The sequence below is a fragment of the Netta rufina genome, assembly GCF_964035555.1.
Source record: "Netta rufina genome assembly, chromosome: 1".
Classification (NCBI taxonomy): Eukaryota; Metazoa; Chordata; class Aves; order Anseriformes; family Anatidae; genus Netta; species Netta rufina.
Genome location: NC_140123.1, coordinates 27,951,797 through 27,972,855, shown reverse-complemented (window position 1 = coordinate 27,972,855; position 21,059 = coordinate 27,951,797). Strand labels below are relative to the sequence as shown.

At 41.0% G+C, this 21,059-nt stretch overlaps 1 protein-coding gene across 1 annotated transcript in view; it reads right to left on the bottom strand.

Annotated features, from left to right (window-relative positions):
* Positions 1 to 2,739: 2,739 nt before the first annotated feature.
* Positions 2,740 to 21,059, bottom strand: part of ATP7B (ATPase copper transporting beta) — a gene marked incomplete at both ends in the record, with an annotated part of 29,318 nt that continues 10,998 nt past the window's right edge. The window contains 18 exons of the mRNA XM_084300832.1: positions 2,740 to 3,004; positions 3,978 to 4,080; positions 4,850 to 4,967; positions 5,080 to 5,283; positions 6,285 to 6,427; positions 7,797 to 7,943; positions 9,209 to 9,407; positions 10,893 to 11,075; positions 12,232 to 12,426; positions 13,245 to 13,379; positions 13,586 to 13,740; positions 15,817 to 15,944; positions 16,059 to 16,150; positions 16,344 to 16,577; positions 17,154 to 17,328; positions 17,685 to 17,761; positions 19,679 to 19,840; positions 20,635 to 20,798. Of these exons, the coding sequence (XP_084156958.1) occupies positions 2,740 to 3,004; positions 3,978 to 4,080; positions 4,850 to 4,967; positions 5,080 to 5,283; positions 6,285 to 6,427; positions 7,797 to 7,943; positions 9,209 to 9,407; positions 10,893 to 11,075; positions 12,232 to 12,426; positions 13,245 to 13,379; positions 13,586 to 13,740; positions 15,817 to 15,944; positions 16,059 to 16,150; positions 16,344 to 16,577; positions 17,154 to 17,328; positions 17,685 to 17,761; positions 19,679 to 19,840; positions 20,635 to 20,798 (2,879 nt within the window). The remainder of the gene's footprint in view (positions 3,005 to 3,977; positions 4,081 to 4,849; positions 4,968 to 5,079; positions 5,284 to 6,284; positions 6,428 to 7,796; positions 7,944 to 9,208; positions 9,408 to 10,892; positions 11,076 to 12,231; positions 12,427 to 13,244; positions 13,380 to 13,585; positions 13,741 to 15,816; positions 15,945 to 16,058; positions 16,151 to 16,343; positions 16,578 to 17,153; positions 17,329 to 17,684; positions 17,762 to 19,678; positions 19,841 to 20,634; positions 20,799 to 21,059) is intronic.

Here is a 21,059-nt window from a genome sequence, read left to right as displayed (position 1 = left end):
TACAGGCAAAGACTCACTACTTTTTCCAAGGCAAAATAACTAGACAGCAGCAAAGATTTAGAGAAAATAATGTCACCCCTGCAGCACGGCTGTGACATTCCTGTGTGTTGGTTTATCATCAGATAAATCAACGTTTAGGCTCAGATCTGCAGCACCTGAGTCACGCCAGGGGAATGTGCAGAATTTAGACACTGAAGACAACAATTGGGATTTGAAAAGCCTCTCCGTGCTCCCCAGTCCATCAGAATGTTTAATCCTGGGAAAAGGGAGGTGTGTGGTGTATGGGTGAGCAGCCAGGGCACTGAGCTGAGGACTTACCTGCTTACGTTTCTTATTCTCAGGTCCTTATGTTCGCACATTTTCTAGACTTCTCCTAAGTCTCGTTGCTCTTTTCTGAACTGTCTACAACATTTCCTAACAAGCGTGGCATACAAAACCAGAGCTGCAGCTCCAGCTGATCCCTCACCAGAGCCAAACAGTTGTTTTATGTCATGTAGGTGACAACCTTTACGCACCTCTGTGTATGTGTCTACTTTACAGCACCACAGCACTGCTAGAACGGGTCACAAAACAAGCACAAGACAACTACTTGACCTTTTCTCCTGCCAGGCTGACCTTTAATTCCTCTCTGTCCTCTCTGCAACATTTGTCAGTCCTGTCCGATTTCTCAGGACGATTTGGGATTCTAATTCCACCCTTCAGCATGCTTACAACCTTACCTGCCTCAATGCACGGAGTAATTGTCTTTTTTTCTGCTTACTCTGCCTGAACTAGATCTCAAAGCAGTCACTCTAATCAGCAGTCACAAAATCTCTTACCCATCACCATAATTTTGGATGTGTGTATAACGTGATTTTTGGCTTAAACTATCTTTCAGATGTGTTGCATTAATAATCAGAAGACTACTCTAGCCAGCAGACTGGTCTGAAGTTCCAGAAAGCGGTGATCAAGTCAACAATTTAATCAAGTAAGCCTTGGTTCTGCTGCAGTCTATCACTTTATTTTTGGTGCACCCCTCCAAAACCCAACAACAACAAAAACCAAGACACGCAAAAAAAAAAAAACACCGATTTTTTACTGTAAGCACTGGTAAGAAAACACAACGTAGTGAACCAGTAGACCACCTTCCCCACAGGGCCATCCGTAGGCACCTGTGGCATGTTTGAAAAGTGCACGCTGTGAAAGTAATCTCTGCATATAAAGACATTTTACAGTTTTAAAACAGATTCGTAATTATATTTTAGGCAATGCTGTTGATGTTTTCCAAGGACAGCTCAAACATAAGAGGAAGAGAGAATGGGAAGACCTGCCTGATGCTTTAGGAAGAGGCTTCTTCCTGACTTGTAAAAACAAAAACCATTAAGAGGAGCAGGATTTGAACCCCCACGGGAAACAGTCCTATATGTAAGTCAGTGAAATTAAATGCTTACTTCACATTGCTCAGCACAGTAATTTCTGTTCTTTCACCTCTTAAACCAGATCATAAAACTCTGGTCTGCTTGCTTCAGAGTCCCACAGTCCAGCAGCACAGCACCACGGGACCAGATTCAGCGCACTGAAGCAGTCGATTGCCCTGACTGATCCCAAAAGGTGTTAAGGGTAAAATGTGACATTCAGAGTGACAAAGTTACTGCCAGCTTTGGTAAAGAGGTTAAAGTGAAAAACGTTTGTTCAGCACCTTCATTTCTTATTAAACTAGAGAAAAGATGAAAATTAAAACCAATTCAAAACATGAAAACCCATTTGCATTCAAATTCAAGCTATTGCAGATCTTTTTAGCTCAAGCCCTTCTGTCATCAGAAACAGTAAATTACACTGCAGTTAAGTAGAAGTCCTGCATTTTAAGGCTGCTTTTCCACCACGTCCCATTTAACCTTTTGACTCCATTTTAATCAACACACAAACTGGTCTTAACATGCAACGAACTTGCTCCATCCAGCCATGCTGGAGTCACACCGACATCAGACCTAGTCCTGCTTTCAGTCACTCCATGGTAAATACCTCCTTCACATAAATTCTTCACCCAGTCCGAGGGAAGAACAAGCCAACTGTCCAATTGTCCAGGACGTCAAGGGATTCTGCAAGGTATCCACAGGAAACTGCTGTGCTAACTTGGACCAGGAATTGCATTAAGAACGGAATATTCCTAGTGACTTTAAGGAGTTTGTCCCAAACAGGAATATCTGTAAACGCAGTCAGTGAAACACTGAAGCATTTTTGGTCCAATAAGATGCACACGAATCCTAAGTATAAAGTGCTCTCACAGTAGTGTGACTAGTTAGGATTCTGCTTAAAAATACAGCTTCCAACCACAGAGCTCCTTATGCCATGGATATTTTCACTTGGACAGAGAAATTAGTACTTGGAAGCTCTGAAAAATATTTTTGCTTCACGTACTCTTGAAAGAATAAAGTTAAAAACAGTGAAAAGTATGAAATTTGGTGCCCAGCAAGCAGTCCAGAAGAGAGAAACTCCATTAAACTCTGAAATTTTACATTATTTCAGTATTTGCGGTGTGCAAAGGAGCCAGTTCACTACAGAGCCCCAGATTCTTTCAGTGACTGGACGTAACTGGTGGCCTGAAGGAATCCACAACCCATACAACTCAACACCAGACTGAGTTGCAGTCGTTTTGTGAGCTGAAGTAACAACTTTGCTTATAACCTTGAAGATCTTGATGGCATAACTCAGCTCCTCTCGTCACTGGGATGTTTCCTGCAGCACTAAGAACACGGTGCTTCAGATGTACTGCTCTTCATCTCTGCCGTTCATGAGCAGCGACCACTTGTCCCCTTCCTCCTCAAAAAAGCCATTACGTCTGGGCAGCTTGTCTGAAGTCAAAGAAGAGAGAGAGACTTGACTGATCTGATCCCAGGGAGCGGGTCTGGATGAATCCCTCCTCCTATCATCCATCCCAATGTGAACACTGATTTGGGAAGGAGTCAGTGGCTTCATGCGGCCTTGAGCTTGTGCCTCGTAACTTTCTGTGTCTGGCTTCTTATAACTAAGAAGAGAGAGAGAAAAGACATTTAATATCAAGAGGTCAATGTGTGGAAGTGACTTTGGCATTACAATAAGTCAGAAACTTCTCATAACCTGATTGCTATCTGCACTTCAGACAAAATATTAATGGCTAAGAGTGGTGATCACATGGCATTACAACAGTTCAAACTGTAAACAAGAAGGTCTCTCAAAATGAGGTTTTTATTCGAGACTGTGATCTCACTGAGCATTCACAGGATCAGAATCATGATGCAGTAACAGATTTCCTACATTAGTTGACACTGCACTGTACACTACAAAAGGCCCAAGCTACAGTAGAAACATTTGGCGGTTTGGACTAATTTCAGAAACTCTAAAAATTTTGATTTTAAAAAGATGCGTGTTCACAAAGCTCTTCAAACTAGTTCCATTGCAACTGCACCCAAAAAATGTAGAATAAAATTTAATAGAATTTGAAAAATCTTGTTACATTTCAAACAGTCACTCACTTCCAATAAAAGAAAAGCAGGATGCTTTCACCAGCTGCAAGGGCCAAAAGAAAAAACATATTTTGCTTCTCTTTTTCTCCTTGGCTAAATTAAAAAGACTAAATAATAAAAGCAGGTGCAAGTCTTTCAAAAATCATTTACTGATACTTTATGAAGAACTCTCATTTGAATTATTTGTTCGGTTGATATCCACAGCAAGAACAGCACCAATCATTACCTCCCTTGGTACTGAACTTGGTTCACAGTCTCCAACACAGCTGCCCTTGTGGCATCCACTCAGTACTTCAGCTGATAATTAAAGACTCAATATAGTCTTAAGTCTGGGTGTGTTCATGATAGTGACATCCATCTCTTTTGGAGCCAAGAATTAGACACAACAGCCCCATGCTAAAGGGCTGTCAGGTGTTTTTAGGTATACAAAGCCCAAACTACTGTCTCATTTGAGCTGCTGACAGCCCCCCAGTTGCTCAGTGTAAGCCCACTTGCCATTTCAGCTGCAGGGAGGACAGCACGACGGACACAGAGGAGGCTGCCATCGCAGCTGATCCCATCCAAGGCTGAAGCACGAGGCCGACGGGCATGAACACACCTAGCAAAAGAGCATATGGACATCAGCCAGGGCAGCTTGTCCCATTGCAAACATTTCTGTCCCTACGTATCACAGAACAGAGCAACGTGACTTATTGAGACCTCTAGAAACACAACCAGATAAACATGTATTTACTTAGTTTTAAATATTTCCCTTCAGTTGCAAGGGCTGGGCTTTGCACAGATTCAGCTACAAGACTGCAGCCACAAGGTGAGCCTATTTGTCCCTTCTGCACATATGAAAAAAGCAAAAGCGATAGGAAGACAAAGCAACAGCCAGGCAAACGAGGGAGAACTTACTGACAAAGAAAAAGAGAACTGCTAAAAGTAAGTTTTAAGTTGGAATTTGGAGCATGAGAAGATGTCTGACAGAAGCACGGAGAATCTAAACAGTATGAGAGAAAATGTGCAGTTCAGGCTGAATAAAAGAGCGAGCACCAAGAAGTGGGATGATCTCTCTCATGAGAGGTGGTTTAAAATATACTAAAGCTGATCCCCATGTACTGCTATGTAAAATAAGAGCTTTTTTATTTTTTTATTTTTTTTTAACATATAAGAATTCACTCATAAGAGCTTAAAATTGGGAGAATATAGACTTCTACCAACATAAACATCTATAAACGTATATATTTTGTCCTCCCTCCCTCTGCCAAGGCTTAGATGCTTCAGGAACCTCTTTTCAGTTCCTTGAGCAGGAAATCCTGCAAGAGACACCACAGAGCTGAGCACTGCTGCTGTCTTCCTCAGGCTGAGCTCCAGCAGCCACCCACCTGCTGCTATTGGTATTCCAAGCAGATTATAGATTAAGGCAAGAATCAGATTTATCCGTATCCTTCGTACTGTTCTCTTTGATAAGTGAATACTGGCAACAACATCTAGCAAGTTGTTCTGCAAGACAGAAAAGCATCGAAAGGTTTCCACACGCAGTCTTCAGAACACCGAGCTAAAAAGAAGAGCAACAAAGTGATGAAAGAAGCCAGGTCAAAACCGTAGTGCTCACTCGGATGAGAACAACGTCTGCTGCTTCAATGGCAACGTCGGTGCCCGTTCCAATCGCGATTCCAATGTCAGCCCTGGCTAGTGCAGGGGAATCATTGACTCCGTCACCAACCATTGCAACCTTCCGCCTCTCGTTTTGGAGCTCCTGGACCTTTGCAACCTTGTGAGAAGGAAGAACCTCAGCGAAGACTTTTTTGATCCCAACCTACGTACAGAGAAAGAAACACGTGCTTGTTGGTGACATGCTTCATGCCAAAAGGAAAGGCCACCTGCTGTTTTTAGGGAAAAACAAACACCCAAACTAATTCTGGTCAAGGCCACACTTGCAAGTGGCACAGAAAGCTGATGACCAACATGTTTTTGGTGTAAAAAAGGGATTGATTACAGTCCCCTTCATCATTACCACAGAGAGGCGGGCAAACCACACACTGCCCCTGGCACACATCAGAGTCATCAGGCACTTACACTAGGGAAAACACACATCAACCTAAATATGCAAGTCTCAGGGAAACTGAAAAGAAAGTAGATGGCTGGATAAATTCACCTGTCCACACCTCAACTAACCTGGAGATGCTTAACCAATAGCTTAGTGCTGCAGTTGGAGAACAGAACAGAGGTGGGTGTACTAAAGAGGGCCGTGATAACACCCCTGGTCAGGCTGCTTCATCAGGTAGAGATCAGCTTTTCACTACAAGAGGTAGAAGTTATCTTTTTATGTTTCAAAAAGTAACATTTGAAAAGTAGCTCCCCATTTTTCCATTGGAAAGGAAGTAAGTGACAAAATTTCAGTGAAAACGTGGGTTGGCACAGAGTAAGTTCCTTTGAAAACTTCACCTGGGTGCCCGCAGCCATAAATCAAAGTCTGTTTCTGAAAAACTTCTTCCCGTAACAAAGAAAGGTGGGGTGGGGAAGCACTTGAAAACAACTGAACGCAAAGATGAAAGAGGGAATTAAAATACGATCCCAACTTCCAGATCCCAACTTCCCTTACTGGGGACAGCACTGAATGCTTGTCTTCACTGAGGTCTTAGTGCAGCCGCTGGACTTTACCATGCCCTACAACTCCACCTGATTTTCAGTCCAGTTCAACAGAAGTTAACCTTTCTTTAACACATCCAGGGAAACTCTGCTTACTCCCAACGCACTGGAACAAGCAGATCCTTGGAAGCCCATCACACTTTTTTTTTTTTAAACGCAAAAAGGTACCTGAGTAGCAATGGCTTTTGCAGTTTTTCTGTTGTCTCCTGTTATCAGCACCACGTCTATTCCCATGTTTTTCAGCGTGTGCACAGCAAGGGCTGCCTCCTGCTTGACAGTGTCTGCTATGGCAATCATTCCACACAGGGCACCTTCACAAAGAGACATCCTGCGTTAAAAACAGCTTTGGGCAGCAAAGGGACAACAAAAGAGTAGGACTTTCCCTCCATCACACCACGGTGGCTTGTAAAGCAACATTTTCTGAGCAGGATTGGCTTTCAGAAGCCCGAACCACCATCTGAAGTTTTCTAAGCTATGGCCCCTTTCTTACACACACACACACCTCTCTTTTATCTGTTCCAGATCTAACAATAGGTTCCTTTGATAAAACTCCTGGACCAGGAAGAAGGGGAAAATAGGGGAAAATAAGGGGGTGGCTTTTAAACATGCCCAACTGATAGGTTTTATGGCCTGGACAAATATGATTGAGGGCCAGAGAATGTTTTGTGCCCAGGTCAGGTGCTGAAGCTATTCCTCCAGGACGCAGTGCATTTGTTTTTATATCCCCTAATCTTTCAGGGTTGGATCTCTATCACAATTAATTACTTCTCTACAGGAATGCTGTGCCCAACTTCCAACACATCGACTGAAAGGCATTTCCGTGTTTTCTTCACGTGACTTACAAAAATCCCATGCTGTTTTATCATTGCAAGGTACCTTTTCAAAAGTAAGGCCGTAACAAGGTTTCAGTCCCCAGTTTCCCTGGTCACTATCACTACCAACAACAGGAACTCCAAGGATCCTGATTTTCAGCATTTGATTTTGCTGGACCCTGACAGAGCCCCAGGGGAGACATGCAAAGGCCTCTGAAAATTACTCTGTGGGCACATCAAGATTATTTATTCACTGATTAATTCAGAGGCCCCAAATCAAGATCACAGGTGCACTGGAAATCTATCACCATTACAGCAGCTTCTCGTATTAAGGTGTTGTCTAGGATCCCTTTCAGTGTGGCACAGAACAGAAGCCCTCTGGAAAAACTCATTTAGACTAATCTAGCATTTCTTTTATACTTGAACAATCTAATGAACTCCCACGTTTATTCATGAAGTATTTTGAGATAGTAATGCAATGGGTCAACCTGAAATCCTTAAGTGATGTAAAGTCTGGGTGGGACATCAGTTTGTGGTTGCACACCCTGCACCAGCACTGCTTTTTGGAAGCAGGAGGTTCAGAAATGAAAATTTAAATTAAAAATTACCCAACAAGATCTTTAAACACTGAAAGCAAATATTATTTATAACATTATAAATTATTGTGATATTATAATATCATAATTGTATCATTATATATATAGTATATATATATATTGTATTATTATATAAATACTGGAAGTAATAATAATAAGTAGTAGTAGTCGCTTGACACTAAGTTACCAATGACTTGGTTCACTTTGTTTTTATCCTTTCCATGGTAGAATCATTTGACATTGATTAAGTCTCTCCAAAGAGCAGCAGTTACCATCTATAGCCACTAATACGGCAGTCTGTCCTTTGGTTTCGTGGTCTGTCATTGCATCATTTACATCATTTGCGATGTGCAAGCCATTGCGCCGCATCCACTCGCGATTTCCAATCAGCACCGAGTACACGTGGGAAGCTGACGGACCTTCGTGGAGAGAGAAAAGAAAAATGAGAGACTTACAAAAAGGAGACATGCCAGAGACATTATGTTTGAGAACTACAGTTTCAGGCTGCACTAGCTATTGAAACACTCCGCAGAGGTTTTCTTTTGTGTGAGTCTTTGACTGGGAATGGCCACATCCAAGACGCTTCATCTGGGGGCTTATCAAATGAAATGAGGCTTATTTGAAGTGCTGCTGTCATGGCCAAACCCTAACGCATAGCCACTACCTGCTGACAGCCTCACAAAACTTTCCTCCTTCAAGACTCACTTCTGAGCCTGTTTATACACAGAACTGTGTCATGAACTTAATGGAAGCATTTGCACATATTTGCTTCTGTGAGTTCGCATTGTTTTCCTGGATAAGTGCAGCGTGCACATTTCCTAAATGTCACGCCCCATTGTTCTCACAACTAACAACTTTCAAATATAAAGGCTATTTTTGGTAACAAAAAAAGTAGTTTTGTTCTAACAAACAATGAAACAGTATGGAGAGCTCTTCATTAAGAAGTCAATCCAACTTCACAAAAGCCATCTGAAGCAAGAGAGAAGCTATTACATCAACACCATTCACACATGGCACAGTTCTGATGATTAAAGTTCTTATTTCATTTAATTCTTCTAATAGCTTTCTCAAAAAGGTCAGAAGAGACACAGTCTTCAGAGAATTGATGAGCTTCTTAAAGAAGGCTTTCAATATGTATTCTTTCTCTCGTACAATAACAAAGATCAAAGTGCCTTTCACAGAGCCTGAAACAAAAATAAATTTGTTGGCTAAATCAAAAACATTACGCACTGAAACTTTTATTGTGCACCTGCTGATTATTTTTTTTTAATTAAGTGCCTTGAGAGATATTGAAACAGAAAACAAAAGGTCCAAGTTATTACAGAACTAAAAGGTAGGACATAAATGTAGCAATAAGATAACGTATGTTAAAGGTAATTGCTCCAAGTAAGAAGATCATGCTAATTGTCAAACTTTGCTCTCTGCTGGACCATTCTTCTGTCCAAAAGGGACCTTGCTGACTATGGCTTATTGCCTAGGTACTGTGCAGACTTTTGGAGTACTCAGCACTGTAGCATCCAGATCCTTAATTAGGTTTCTGAATTCCAGAGCAATTGAGAGTAGGGGAGAAGAGAGTTTGAATTTTCATTAAGGCTTATTTTTGTCCCTCGTGTTCTTTGTCTCTCTCTCCATCTTTCTGCTGTTCCTAGTCTGGCAGGATGCATTAGCCCTTGGGCAGAACTACCTTCTGATTCAGGGAGCGCGATCAGTGCGTTATCTTCCAGAGGAACGCTGCTGTCCCTGCTCCTGCTGGCATCCAGCTCACCCAGCCCCTCCTCGGCCATGCCCAGGACAGCCTCAACGCCGCCAACTTTACAGCTGATGCCACAGCCTGGGACCGCCTGGAAGTTGGTGCAGTAGCCCAGGCTCTGGGTGCCAAGCTCCTGCAGATGTAAGCAGAGTTCACCATCAGTCAGCGCGTGGTACAAATATTAGACAACTCCCACCAAAAAGAGACCTCATTCCTCCTCTTGACAAAGACTTAAAGCGGCATAGAGCAGAAATTAAAACAAGGATGTCCTAGATGTGCCGGGGTTTTCAAATGCAAAGAAGTTACAGTGTTGGTTCATGACCTCAGCCAAGATTAGGAACTAAAAAGAAATACTACAGCAGGCCATACAGCCTCTGAAAAGAGGCAACTTCTAATTAGCTTCACAGACAAGTGGCTGTGTGGCATCAGCTCTTATGTATATACACAAACACATATAAGGACAGTGAAAAACTGCATCTAATCCCTGTGATCTGCTGACCTGGTGGATGATTCTACTAAGGAAACTGTTTTTTTGTTTTGTTTTGTTTTTGTGGAGTGAAGGAGAAGCCAGTGAGTACCTTCAAGATGAGAAAATGAATTATCAGAACCCTATAGGGTTGTTTTTTTTTCCTAATCCATTCATTTATAACCAAGTTATTCTGGCTTAGCTCTCAAAGTCAGAACTGTGTGTACCTTTCAGTGACCTCATTACAATGTCGAGATGATAAGGCACATGGTAAGAATACCTGCAAACAGTACAGCATTTGAATTCATATAACCATAAGCCAGTGATAATTGGTGCATGTGATAATGACAAAAGTATCATGAAAACTAAGACAAATTTGGAAACAGAGAATGTTATATATAAAGGAGGCAATTGAATCACTACTTACACTCTATTTTTCCTTCTAAATTTACATTTTAACTTCTAAATTTCACCACTGAAAGATCTATCATTAGTAAGTTTCAGATTCATCAACTAATCACAAAAAGCCCAGTGACTTTTCTTAGCAGCAAGAAGCTGGTTATTTTTAAAGCATGTTTCCTATGTTGGTTTCTATTTGTACCTTCATTCTTCCTGAAATACTTGATGAACACACGTGATATGTAAGCGGCCTCTAAGGATCTGCACAATTTGTGAAAATGGGAGTAAATCTATTAATTCTTTTGTGAAATTCACACATATCACAGGACAGCATTCATGTTTGGTTTAAAGCTGTTTGCTTGATCTATTCAGATAAGCAAATGACTAACAGAAGTGACTACTACAACCAGGTAATATGTGAAATGTCACCACATATATTTGCTTCACGATGCTATTTTAAACATAAGCATTCTTCCTGCATATATTCCGTAATCCTTTTTTTCCCCCTGTTATTTCTGGGAAAACTTCATAAGATCTTGCCTGAGGACTCCATAGAATTACCAGAAAGCCAAAGCTTAGAATATGCCTTCTAGGTATCACTCAGAGTAAGATGCACAATCATAAAATCCACCAGCTTTTCAGCCTGTTACTTTTCAGAGAGGCCTGTCCCTCTGGAACTTGCTCATTTCACACAACATCGCTGCATTCGTGTAGATCCCTTCAACCCTGAGGTGAAACAGAAAGGCTCAGTACCTCTTTGCAGTATTTAGTCACTGCTACTCCTAAAGGATGCTCGCTGCTGGCTTCTGCAGTGCCAACCACTGCCAGGACCTTCTTCAGAGAGAGCACAGCTGTGTCTCCCAGCAGAAGTACCCTCATCACTTTAGGAACTCCACAGGTGATGGTCCCAGTTTTATCAAACATCACGGTCTTGATCTGCAAAAAAGAAACCACAGTTACTACCTAAGCTGTGTGATCGTAGGAATGTTTGCATGCTTTAGGCACATAAATGCAGGCAAGAGATCAATAATCAGATTAGTGTAACCAAACCACAATGAATAAACCTACAAAAGTCAGGGATTCCTGTACTGTGAACTGTCTGTGCAGGACTCCTCATGCCTTCTTATTCATTGCCCATACAGCTACAGTACCATGCTGTACCTGTATCAGGATCTCAGACAACACACTCACTGCAGGACTTGCACTTTGTGTGTATGTATTCTCATGCAGGATTCATGTAATGGCACCTTACTCACTTTTACCACAAGGTATGCAATACAAGGAGGGCTTTTACAACTCCTGTTCCAAATAATTAGCAGTAGCATTTAGGAAAGAGGATTCAAAGTTGTTTGGAGATAGAGCGGGTGGGAGAGAATTCAAGAAACTGCAACAAATTCAAGAAACAATGATCTAATCAAAGCCAACCTCACCAAATTCAGCAATCACTGGTTAGCCAGCCCTGTGGGTCTTGAGGAATCAGCAAAGAACCAAGAAACACGGCCCCACATACACCAAAACCCAAAGCTAAATTCTCATCTTCAAAAATAAACACAGCATGGAGAAACACATAAACCAAAACCCTTAAGGCGGCACCATTTCCATTCTCAGCTATTCCAGCCCATCAACCCTGCAGAATCCAACAGGCCACCTAATTTTCCAAGCCCTGACCCAACTTTTCCCTGTAATCCAAAAGTTCAAACCAAATTAAAACAAAAAAAGCTAACACTAATTAGAAGTATTTTTCCTGTTTCTTTTCTTTTGTAGTTGTTGTTTCATTTTGCCGTTACTTTTGTATTTGTTGCTTTTTTGTTTATTTTGCGGAGCCTTGTAAAGAGCCTTCTGGTCTCTCATATCACAATTTTATCATGTCCAGTAAGAACAATAATTATCAGTCTGATTAACTTATTCTTACTTATCCCTTTCACTTAAGTTATTCCGTTTATGTCTAATCCAGTCTCCCATAACATAGTTTAAACTCATCTTCTTCTTACTGGCTTTGGACATGTCAAATCCTTTTTCCTCCTCCTCTTTTCATCAGTTTTCTATGTTGCAACAGCTGGGTAAGCTACAGAAGTACAAATGAAGCATTAACCTTGTGTGCCATTTCCAGGGGCTTTCCCCCTTTGATGAGAATACCGTTCTGCGCAGCAACTCCTGTGCCCACCATCACAGCTGTTGGGGTAGCCAAGCCTAAAGAACAGGGGCATGCAATGCTCAGCACGGTGATTGAGGTTTGAAATGCAAACCGCAGTATCAGTTCAGCTTTTGTAACGTCTTTGTTCTGATTCTGCAAGAGAGGGGGGAAAACAAACAAACAAACAAAAAAAAAACAACAAAGAGATGCATGTTTGCTGATAGAAGATAACACACATGTGCATTCTTATTCACTTCAAAAAAAAGCAACACACATTTACCCAGAAACCTCCAGGATAGGAAAACAATCTATTATTGTTACTGTAATGATAGAAAAACATCAATATCACGAATTGTTTATGGCAGTATTTTGTGGCTTTCTTGCTACTCAAGCACACATATGCTTCAGGACTTTCTGTTGGACACCGCCTATTGAAGCAACACAGCAGAATTACCCCTTACATTAAATGGTTTGACAGAGTGACTCTGCTTTCAGGTTCCTGGATGATTGTGTAGCTTCATTGCCTTCCCTTCATGATCTACCAAAGGAGAACCCTACATCCAGGTGCATGGATTGCCACTGTTGCCGAGCATAGCAAATATACATCCTAAATATAAGAGATCACCTTCCTTCTAACACCAAACCCACTATCTGCCATGGAAAAGGATGTTCAAACAATATTTCAAGCATGATAGGAACAGCTCAGTTCCTTTCAATACAGTTATAGATAATGTTTATTCCAGAAGAAATACCAGTAATTTCAGTTTGTGAGAACCCCATGCAGAAATAAGGGCTAAAAGCACAGCTATATTTATACCTGCAAATATATTTTAATTAGTTTAATTATCTACTCTGTGTAGAAAACACCACACTGTACAAAAACAACATCAAACCCTACACACCAAAGGTACATTAATTTCATTGGGAGACTTCACTAACAACAAAATCCAACTCTTAATGAAATTACTTACAGGAAAATATTTCTGAATGATATCAAACTTTATAAAACCAATTGTGATCCATACTAACAAGGTCACTGTAGAAATAATGATGATAAATGGAACAAAATATCCACTAAACCTATCTGCCAGTTGCTGGATAGGTGCCTACAAAAAGAGAGAGAGAGATTTGCATGTTTATGATCAAAACACAAATATGCAGAATTCATGAAAGCAATAGTCTTTATCTGATTCTTTTTTTGAAGTCTGGAAAAACAGCAGTTTGCTGAATGCGTAAATATGTCAGAGTATAGGATATTTTTCCCTAGTTTAATCAAAATCTGTGAATAAGGCTTACTTTTTATTACTTTTACCTTTGACATCTGAGCTTCTTCCACCAATTTCACGATCTGTGCTAGGGTGGTATCGTTACCAACATGGGTTGCGTTGACAAGAACTGAGCCGTGTGCATTTATAGACCCAGCGATCACCGTGCTCCCAGGCTTTTTAGTGACTGGCATGGCTTCCCCTGGAAAGAAAGAGTAAGAATAGATGTGCCAGACCAGTGCAAGCACCTCTAATGACACTGAATTTAGTCCATTAGCACACAGCACATTGCATACTAGCAAAATCAGCATGCTGAACAATAATGACATGAAGTCACATCTTGTTTTTGTCTTCTGAAGCTATGTATAAGTGGTGTCATACTTCTATAAACCTTTTTCTGGGTTTATTTTTGCAGCAAATGCCTTAGCAGACGTCTCTGGCTCTTCCTTTTCAGCCCGCCTGAGATCTAGGGCTCTCATTCTCTGACCTCCAGAAACATAATCCCCTACAGCCTACAAACACCAGTGCCCAGATTTTCCTAAAATAGGCCATGGTTTCTCATGCCTTCACTGGAACTTTGAGACACGTGGGAGGGGAAATAATCTTTCTGAGTATCTTGGCTAAGAAATGCATCACAAAATAAACAGCCAAATGGACAGGGTCACTGTGAGAGAAGATAGCTAATTTTGTGGCACCCAAAACACAGGCTATTAAGGTAACAGAAAAGATTTAGGATACATTTTCTGTGTATATTATGTTTATAAAAAACTGTGAATTGGCATCAGCAAAGTGCCAAAAAATCACGTAACCTGGAGACTGTGAACAAGAAGACGCAGCACAGCTCCTCAAACCACAGAATGTGGAAGTCGTGTATAACAAACAGATGGCTCAGTCACCTCTGTTTTCTGTGATTCTGCTTAGCAAATGGGCCAGAAACTAGATCTTATGCTTCATTCTTTCCTCTCCTCAACCAAAAAAAAAAAAAAATTAGCATTACTATCCCTGCAGATAAAGCATCAGTCATCTCATTACCTTCCCAGCTTTTTATTAAATCACTTAATTAGTGAAGGAATTTGGGCAAGGCTTTATTTGATTAACTGGACAATAATCAGTTTAATCTTCAAAAGCACAACAAAGTTGATCAGTCCTCTAACAAAGCCAGCCTGCTGACTGGAAAAACACTGCACTGCTTGGTGTGGTAGTCACCAGCAACTGTAGAAGCTGGGGGTGGACGGAAATCCTACACCTTTCCCCAGAACAAAAGAGCCCGAACACCTGGATTATGAGAATCCCTCTTTGCCATTTTGCTCTGAACCTCTGAGCTACAACTTGTCCTGACCTTTTGTCAGACCAATAATGGAGGAAGAAGCTTAAATTTCCTTAATCCTAACCCTCCAGCATGCCACCCCTCAAAAGGGCCAGGAACAAACTGATCTTAAAAGGAACCTCTATGAATTTCTCCAACTGATATTTTGTACAGCCATGGGAGTTTGTCTCCATTTCTTCCACCCTCAATTTTCAAAGACTACAAAAGTTGTCTCTGCGGCAAAGCTCCTACTCTCACGTTGTCTTTTCAAGAATCTCTACAAAACCTTTATTTTCTGTTCTTAAGGCAAGCGATGACTGGTTCTCCTAAAATTAAGGGTGTCCCCTCCTCCCTAGGCAAAGAAATACATAACTACATCAAGCAAGCCAATGACAATGTAGAAGTTACAGACCCTTTAAGTTATTTATAAAAATTACACAATCAAATAAATCCTTAATTAACAAAAAGAAATGAAATTTTCAAAAATTATGAGTAAGTCCCATGACCCTTAATGAGCCCCAAGGTGTGAGGTTTGCTTTCTCTCTCCTTGCTCACTTGGCAGTCCCTCTTGGAAGCCCTGTCTGATGTCCATGCACATACACCCCAGAATTTCAGCTGTATGTCTCTACTGCCCTTTAGAAGTTACTTCTAAAAAGGTACCACCTCTGCAAATATATTCCTGGGGAAACTGCTAACATATCTCTGGAATAATGACAACAGTGTTTAGCTTCCATCCATCCCATCAATACATCAGTAAAAGTCACTGCATTGAGCTGAGATGCTTTGTGTTTTTTTTTTTTTTAAGGGTGCGTGCAGACAGGATTTAGACTGAAGCTCACAAAGCCCAGCCACAGAGTTCATTAAGCTGGGAGGTTATTCAGACAACACCTTTTGGTTTGGGGCTGTTTTCTTTTCTTGTATGAAAAAGTTACAGCAGATTTCACATCCCTGAGTAAGTTAAAAGGAAATTACCAGTAATGAGAGACTCATCTGCCATAGAACTGCCTTCAATCACCTTTCCGTCCACAGGGAACTTTCCACCAGGAACAACTTTTACAATATCACCCCTCTGAACCAGTTCAACAGCTACTTGCTCCTCCCTGCAAAAGACACAAGTAGAACAAGACAGATCATTTAGGCCAACAGCTTCAAAAGAATAATGCTTTCACATTTACTCATCAAGCCTAGGCTGAGCTTTTTTGGTTCATGAATACCTGATGATAGAGTGGTCAGGTCCAAGAGTCACCACAGTAGCTTCCGTGGCTTGAAGAGATATAAGTTTAGCAAGAGCTTCTGAGGTCTTACTCTAAGAAACAGAGACACATGATTAAGACATACTGAAATATAAAAATGCTGATGCCTACTGAACACGATGATACATGAACTTTAAATGACCATAGCACCACAAATATCAGAAACATCTGACACCAAAATTAATCTGAATAGTTTTATTCTATTCTCTTTATAAAAGCACGGCATTTTCTGTGGAGATGAGTTACCTTTGCTATGTGTTCGAGCCATCTCCCAAGGGCAATGAATACAAACAGCATTGGAGGAGTGTCAAAGAAAGTGACAGGACTTTTCTCTGCCTTTTCAATGATGGCCACCATCAGGATCACACAGGAATACACATACGCAATCGTCGTGGCCAGTACGATGAGCACATCCATATTGGCTGTCTTGTGCTTCAGGGATTTGTAAGCTTGTAGGTAAAAATACCATCCACCAAGAAACTGTTGGCGTAAGCGTGGACAAACTCATGTTAAGATCACAGCAGTGAAAGCAAGGAGCACATAATACCACCTATTATAATAGAATTATGAACATGCAGTAGATAAGGGAAGGGATTGCTGTCCCGTGTGAGCTTTACGTTGCAACTTCAGTCAAGTCATCTACTCGGAGGTTGATTCCCTTGTCATCCCCTCACTCGCCCTTCCTTGCTCTCTGAACAGCTCTGCCAACTAAATACCACCCTTTTGCTAGAAATGCAAAATAAACAAAGCACAGAAGTTGAAGTGATTTATCTAGAGTTACCCGACCAGTTTGCAACCAATCAGGTATTTATTTGGTTTTACATTACTTTCCCCTCTTAGAAATGCAACCGGCAAAACTGTGGCAGGAGTAAGCGCTGTGAGCAATTACAGAATTGGCATTTTGCAGAAAAGTCCTGCTTAAGTCTATGTAGGTGGTACAGAGAAGAGTGAAGGTATAATCCGTTAAACCCTTCCAGTCTCCTGTCTTTATCAGATCAGATTATGTAAATGGGAGATGAATAAAAAACAACCCCCTAGGAAATATTCTGGACATACCTGAACAAAAGTGCACAGGACAAAGAAGAGAAGATTTAATATAGATAATCCAGGAATGAGATTCTGTTCCAGCACCATAGACCCATGGTGTCCGCCGTCAGGTATTAGCATATAAATCATTAGGATTAAGACAGGGATACCAAACACTAGGCTGCACAAGAAAGACTTCCTCCACCTGAAAAGTAGAAGCTGTAAATCCCCGGCCATGGCACACCCCATAATACCCAGGCCAAACACCATGATGGTGCAGAGCAAGGGTATTAGTGCTGTGCTAACACAAAGCTTCAGGATATTTGGGAAAGCACTTCAGGACAACTTTAGTGTCTCCTACATATATAAATGTACAGAGCTTTATCTGTTAAAAACTGAGGCTAATCAAAGTAATAAAAGTATCTGAACCAAATAGCAAATCATAAAATTAAATATGCTTTATACAAGGATAAGCTAAATTAACTGGGGAAAGTGAGGATGGTGAATTACAAGAGATGATCTACATGCACTCATTACTGAGAGAGGAAGAGAAATACTTACTGCTGTATTTCTTTTTTATGATCCAAGTTATGTGCATTTGGAACTCTTCTAGACACAGAAGCATGAAAGCCAATTTCCTTTTTATTAAAAGGGGAGGGAAGATGAGTTAGCTTTGATTAAACTAACTATATTACTCATAACATACTTAAATGACACTACTTTTAGAAGAAATGTCAGAAAAGGACACTGTTCCATATTTAATAAATGCCATTTTCTTATTTATTTTCAGATCCTGCCAACGTGAGATCATATATCAGCCAGGACTCAAAACATGGCCTATAAAGGACTTTTGTTATCTACACACAGACAAAATCATGATGCAGTCAGTATCCTGGCTTCTTAGGCACAGGCAGCTCCCATAGCTGGAATTCTGCTGTCCCCATCTTCAAAGGAATTTTACACACTTTCCTCCCCACTGGTATGAGAAACAGAAAACACCACAAAGGAAGGGAAAAATGTATACAAGCCTCTGGGCTAGTAAACCTTGCTAGCATGGATGCATTAGAACAAGTCCAGAGGAGGGCCATGAGGTAATCAGAGGGCTGGAGCACCTCTCCTATGAAGACAGACTGAGGGAGCTGGGGTTGTTCAGCCTGGAGAAGAGAAGGCTCTGGGGAGACCTTACAGTGCCTGACGGTGGGATAAGGAGGGACTCTTCGTTGGGGAGTGAGAGGATGAGAGGGAATGGCTCTGAATTAAAAATGGTAGATTTAGATTAGACATTAGGAAGAAATTCTTTACTATGAGGGTGGTGAGGCCCTGGCACAGGCTGCCCAGAGGAGCTGTGGCTGCCCCATCCCTGGAGGTGCTCAAGGCCAGGCTGGATGGGGCTTTGGGCAACCTGGGCTGGTGGGAGGTGTCCCTGCCCATAGCAGGGGGTTGGAACTGGGTGGGCTTCCAACCCAAACCAGTCTGCGATTCTGTGATTCACCTTGTTAACAGTACAGTTCATAGATACACCTGAAGTAGAAAACGGGGACTACCAGATTCAGTTTTAACCTGCAAAGCTAACCGCAGGACAAAGCAAAGGTGCAAAAAGCCAGTTCTGCCTGACACTTAGGTGAGCTGCTGCAGTGAAACTACTCCCCGACAACCCTCAAAAAAAAATAAATTGAACTCAAGAGCTGCATTATCAGATGCTCCTGTGGCAAAATGTACTTCACAGAACTACTCTACCAGCCTGAGCAGCCTACTACTTACACATTAACCACTGCTGCCACATCAGCTATACAGACAAAGAGCTTTTTCTGAACAAGTACTCTCAAGTATATGAGAGGAAGACAGTCTCTGCTGTTCTCCTGACTACTTTCTGTGTGTGGCTCACACAACAAGTTCTCTTCCCCTTCTGCCAAAACAAAAGAAAAAGCTTTGTCACCTTTGGCACCTGGGCCATGATAACGGCAGATTTTATGATCTCTGTGGTTACTGATAAGCCAGGATTTTTTCCCTTTACAGGCTGTATCACATCCTGTTTTGGTTTAAACAGTTTCTCTCTGAATTATTATGGGAATAAATGCCAGTGTATACAGAGAGATTTAATACTCATGGTATGAAAAAGGTTTAGCTCCCTGCTGTTACAAAACTCCCTTTAAAGTCTCTTCCACTGACAAGACAAAGTCATAGTTTCTTCTGAAGTATCAACACTTCACTGAAACAACTGGAAACTGGCGACACACGATTCCACATACAGAACAGCCAGAATGGATATAGAGACACTTTTACCAGATAGAGATTTAGAAAGTCTGGGTTTTTATGGTAATTTTTGGAGGGTGTTTTTAGAGCAACAGCCTGGGATGCTATGCAATTCTGTGAAGCAGAGCAGCTTCACCACACAGTCAAGACCATACACATATGGCAAACACCATACATTATCTGCAAACCATACATTATCTGCAAAAGTCAGCAACACTTCCCGAATATCAGCTGTTTTACTTTCTTTTTAGCTTCAACTTATAACTGTTCATATATTATTTTTTTTTCTAAAGCCCACCTACCTCAATTATTTTTATAATGTCTCGAGGTCCTGTAATTTCAGGATCAAACTGGATGTGAGCTTTGCAAGTAGCCAGTGCAACTGAGGCGTAGAATATGCCGTTTGTTCTCATAAGTTTGGATTCAATGTTGTGAACACACGAAGCACAAGTCATCCCTGCAATCTGAAGAAAACACAATTTTAGGAACAGTTTGCAATCTTTGAAATTAAAAGCAGCTTCTTCTCACTGTCAGTGTTAAGAAGGACCAGCACAACAGTTAATTATCTTTAGCATTATTGATGCAGGTTTCAGTGTTCAAGGAAGACCATTATTTTTCTTTTTAAGAAAACACTAATGACTGTTCAAACTCTGCTGGTAGTGACCCAAGCCCTCAGCATGAAGAGTTTATAAAGCTATCTTAAAGGAAACAAAGCTGAGAATATAACTGTCCACTTTTATTGTAAATTTCTGCAACCAGCTAGTTTACTGAAATTTCCTGGTAGCTTCAGTAAGAGATGTTCCCACTTTCTGATCTATTAGCATAACTGCAGACTGTTGTTACCTTTCTTACAATAGCTGTATGTCAGAGAATAAAAAGACTTTTGAAGAATCTGTCCTCAGCATGAACAATTTACTAATATTACCCAACTTTCTCAGGCCTCTTCTACAAACCCCCTGACATTCTCATCACATATTTGATGATAGACATTTCCTGTTCCATCCGTTTCATTTCCTCTTGCTAACAAAAGCCTATTTTTTACATACAACTACTAATTATTTTTTTTCAGCCCCTTTGGACAGGTCCTTCTAAGATAATTGCTGAAAAGAGAAAATCAAGTTAAGGAAAATTGGTGTCACCTGACAGAACTGACCCACTGAGGCAACAACTCTTTAAACAAAAGTGTTTATAAGAAGCTGCTTCTTCCAAAGCTGATATTTCCAAAACCAACATACAGTTTCAAGTATACATTACTTACAAGAAGCTCCACATTTCCTTCTGTTTCTGCATGATCTTCTATGACAGTAGCCTCAAAACCCAAATTCTGGATCAGCTGTGCAATTTCAAGAGGCTGTATGAACTCTGGCTTGTATTTTATCTCTGCTTTACCTGCCATCAGGGCTACCAACACTGAAACAATTCCTGTAGTGGCAATAATAAAAAAGGTTAGATAACATAGTTCCTTTGAGAGGAAGAAAAATAAAATATTACAAGTGATTTCTGACGTGGGCTGTAACAGCTTAGAGTCTTTTTATGTCTAGTGATCTCTCTCTGCCTCCTTCTAGCGTTGTTCCCTGGTCACAGCAGCAGAGATTTTACTGAGATGTGACCATAACACAGTTCCCTTTAGCAACAACAGGAGTTGCAACGGGTACACTAGAAAAAAAAGATGAGTCTTGCTAT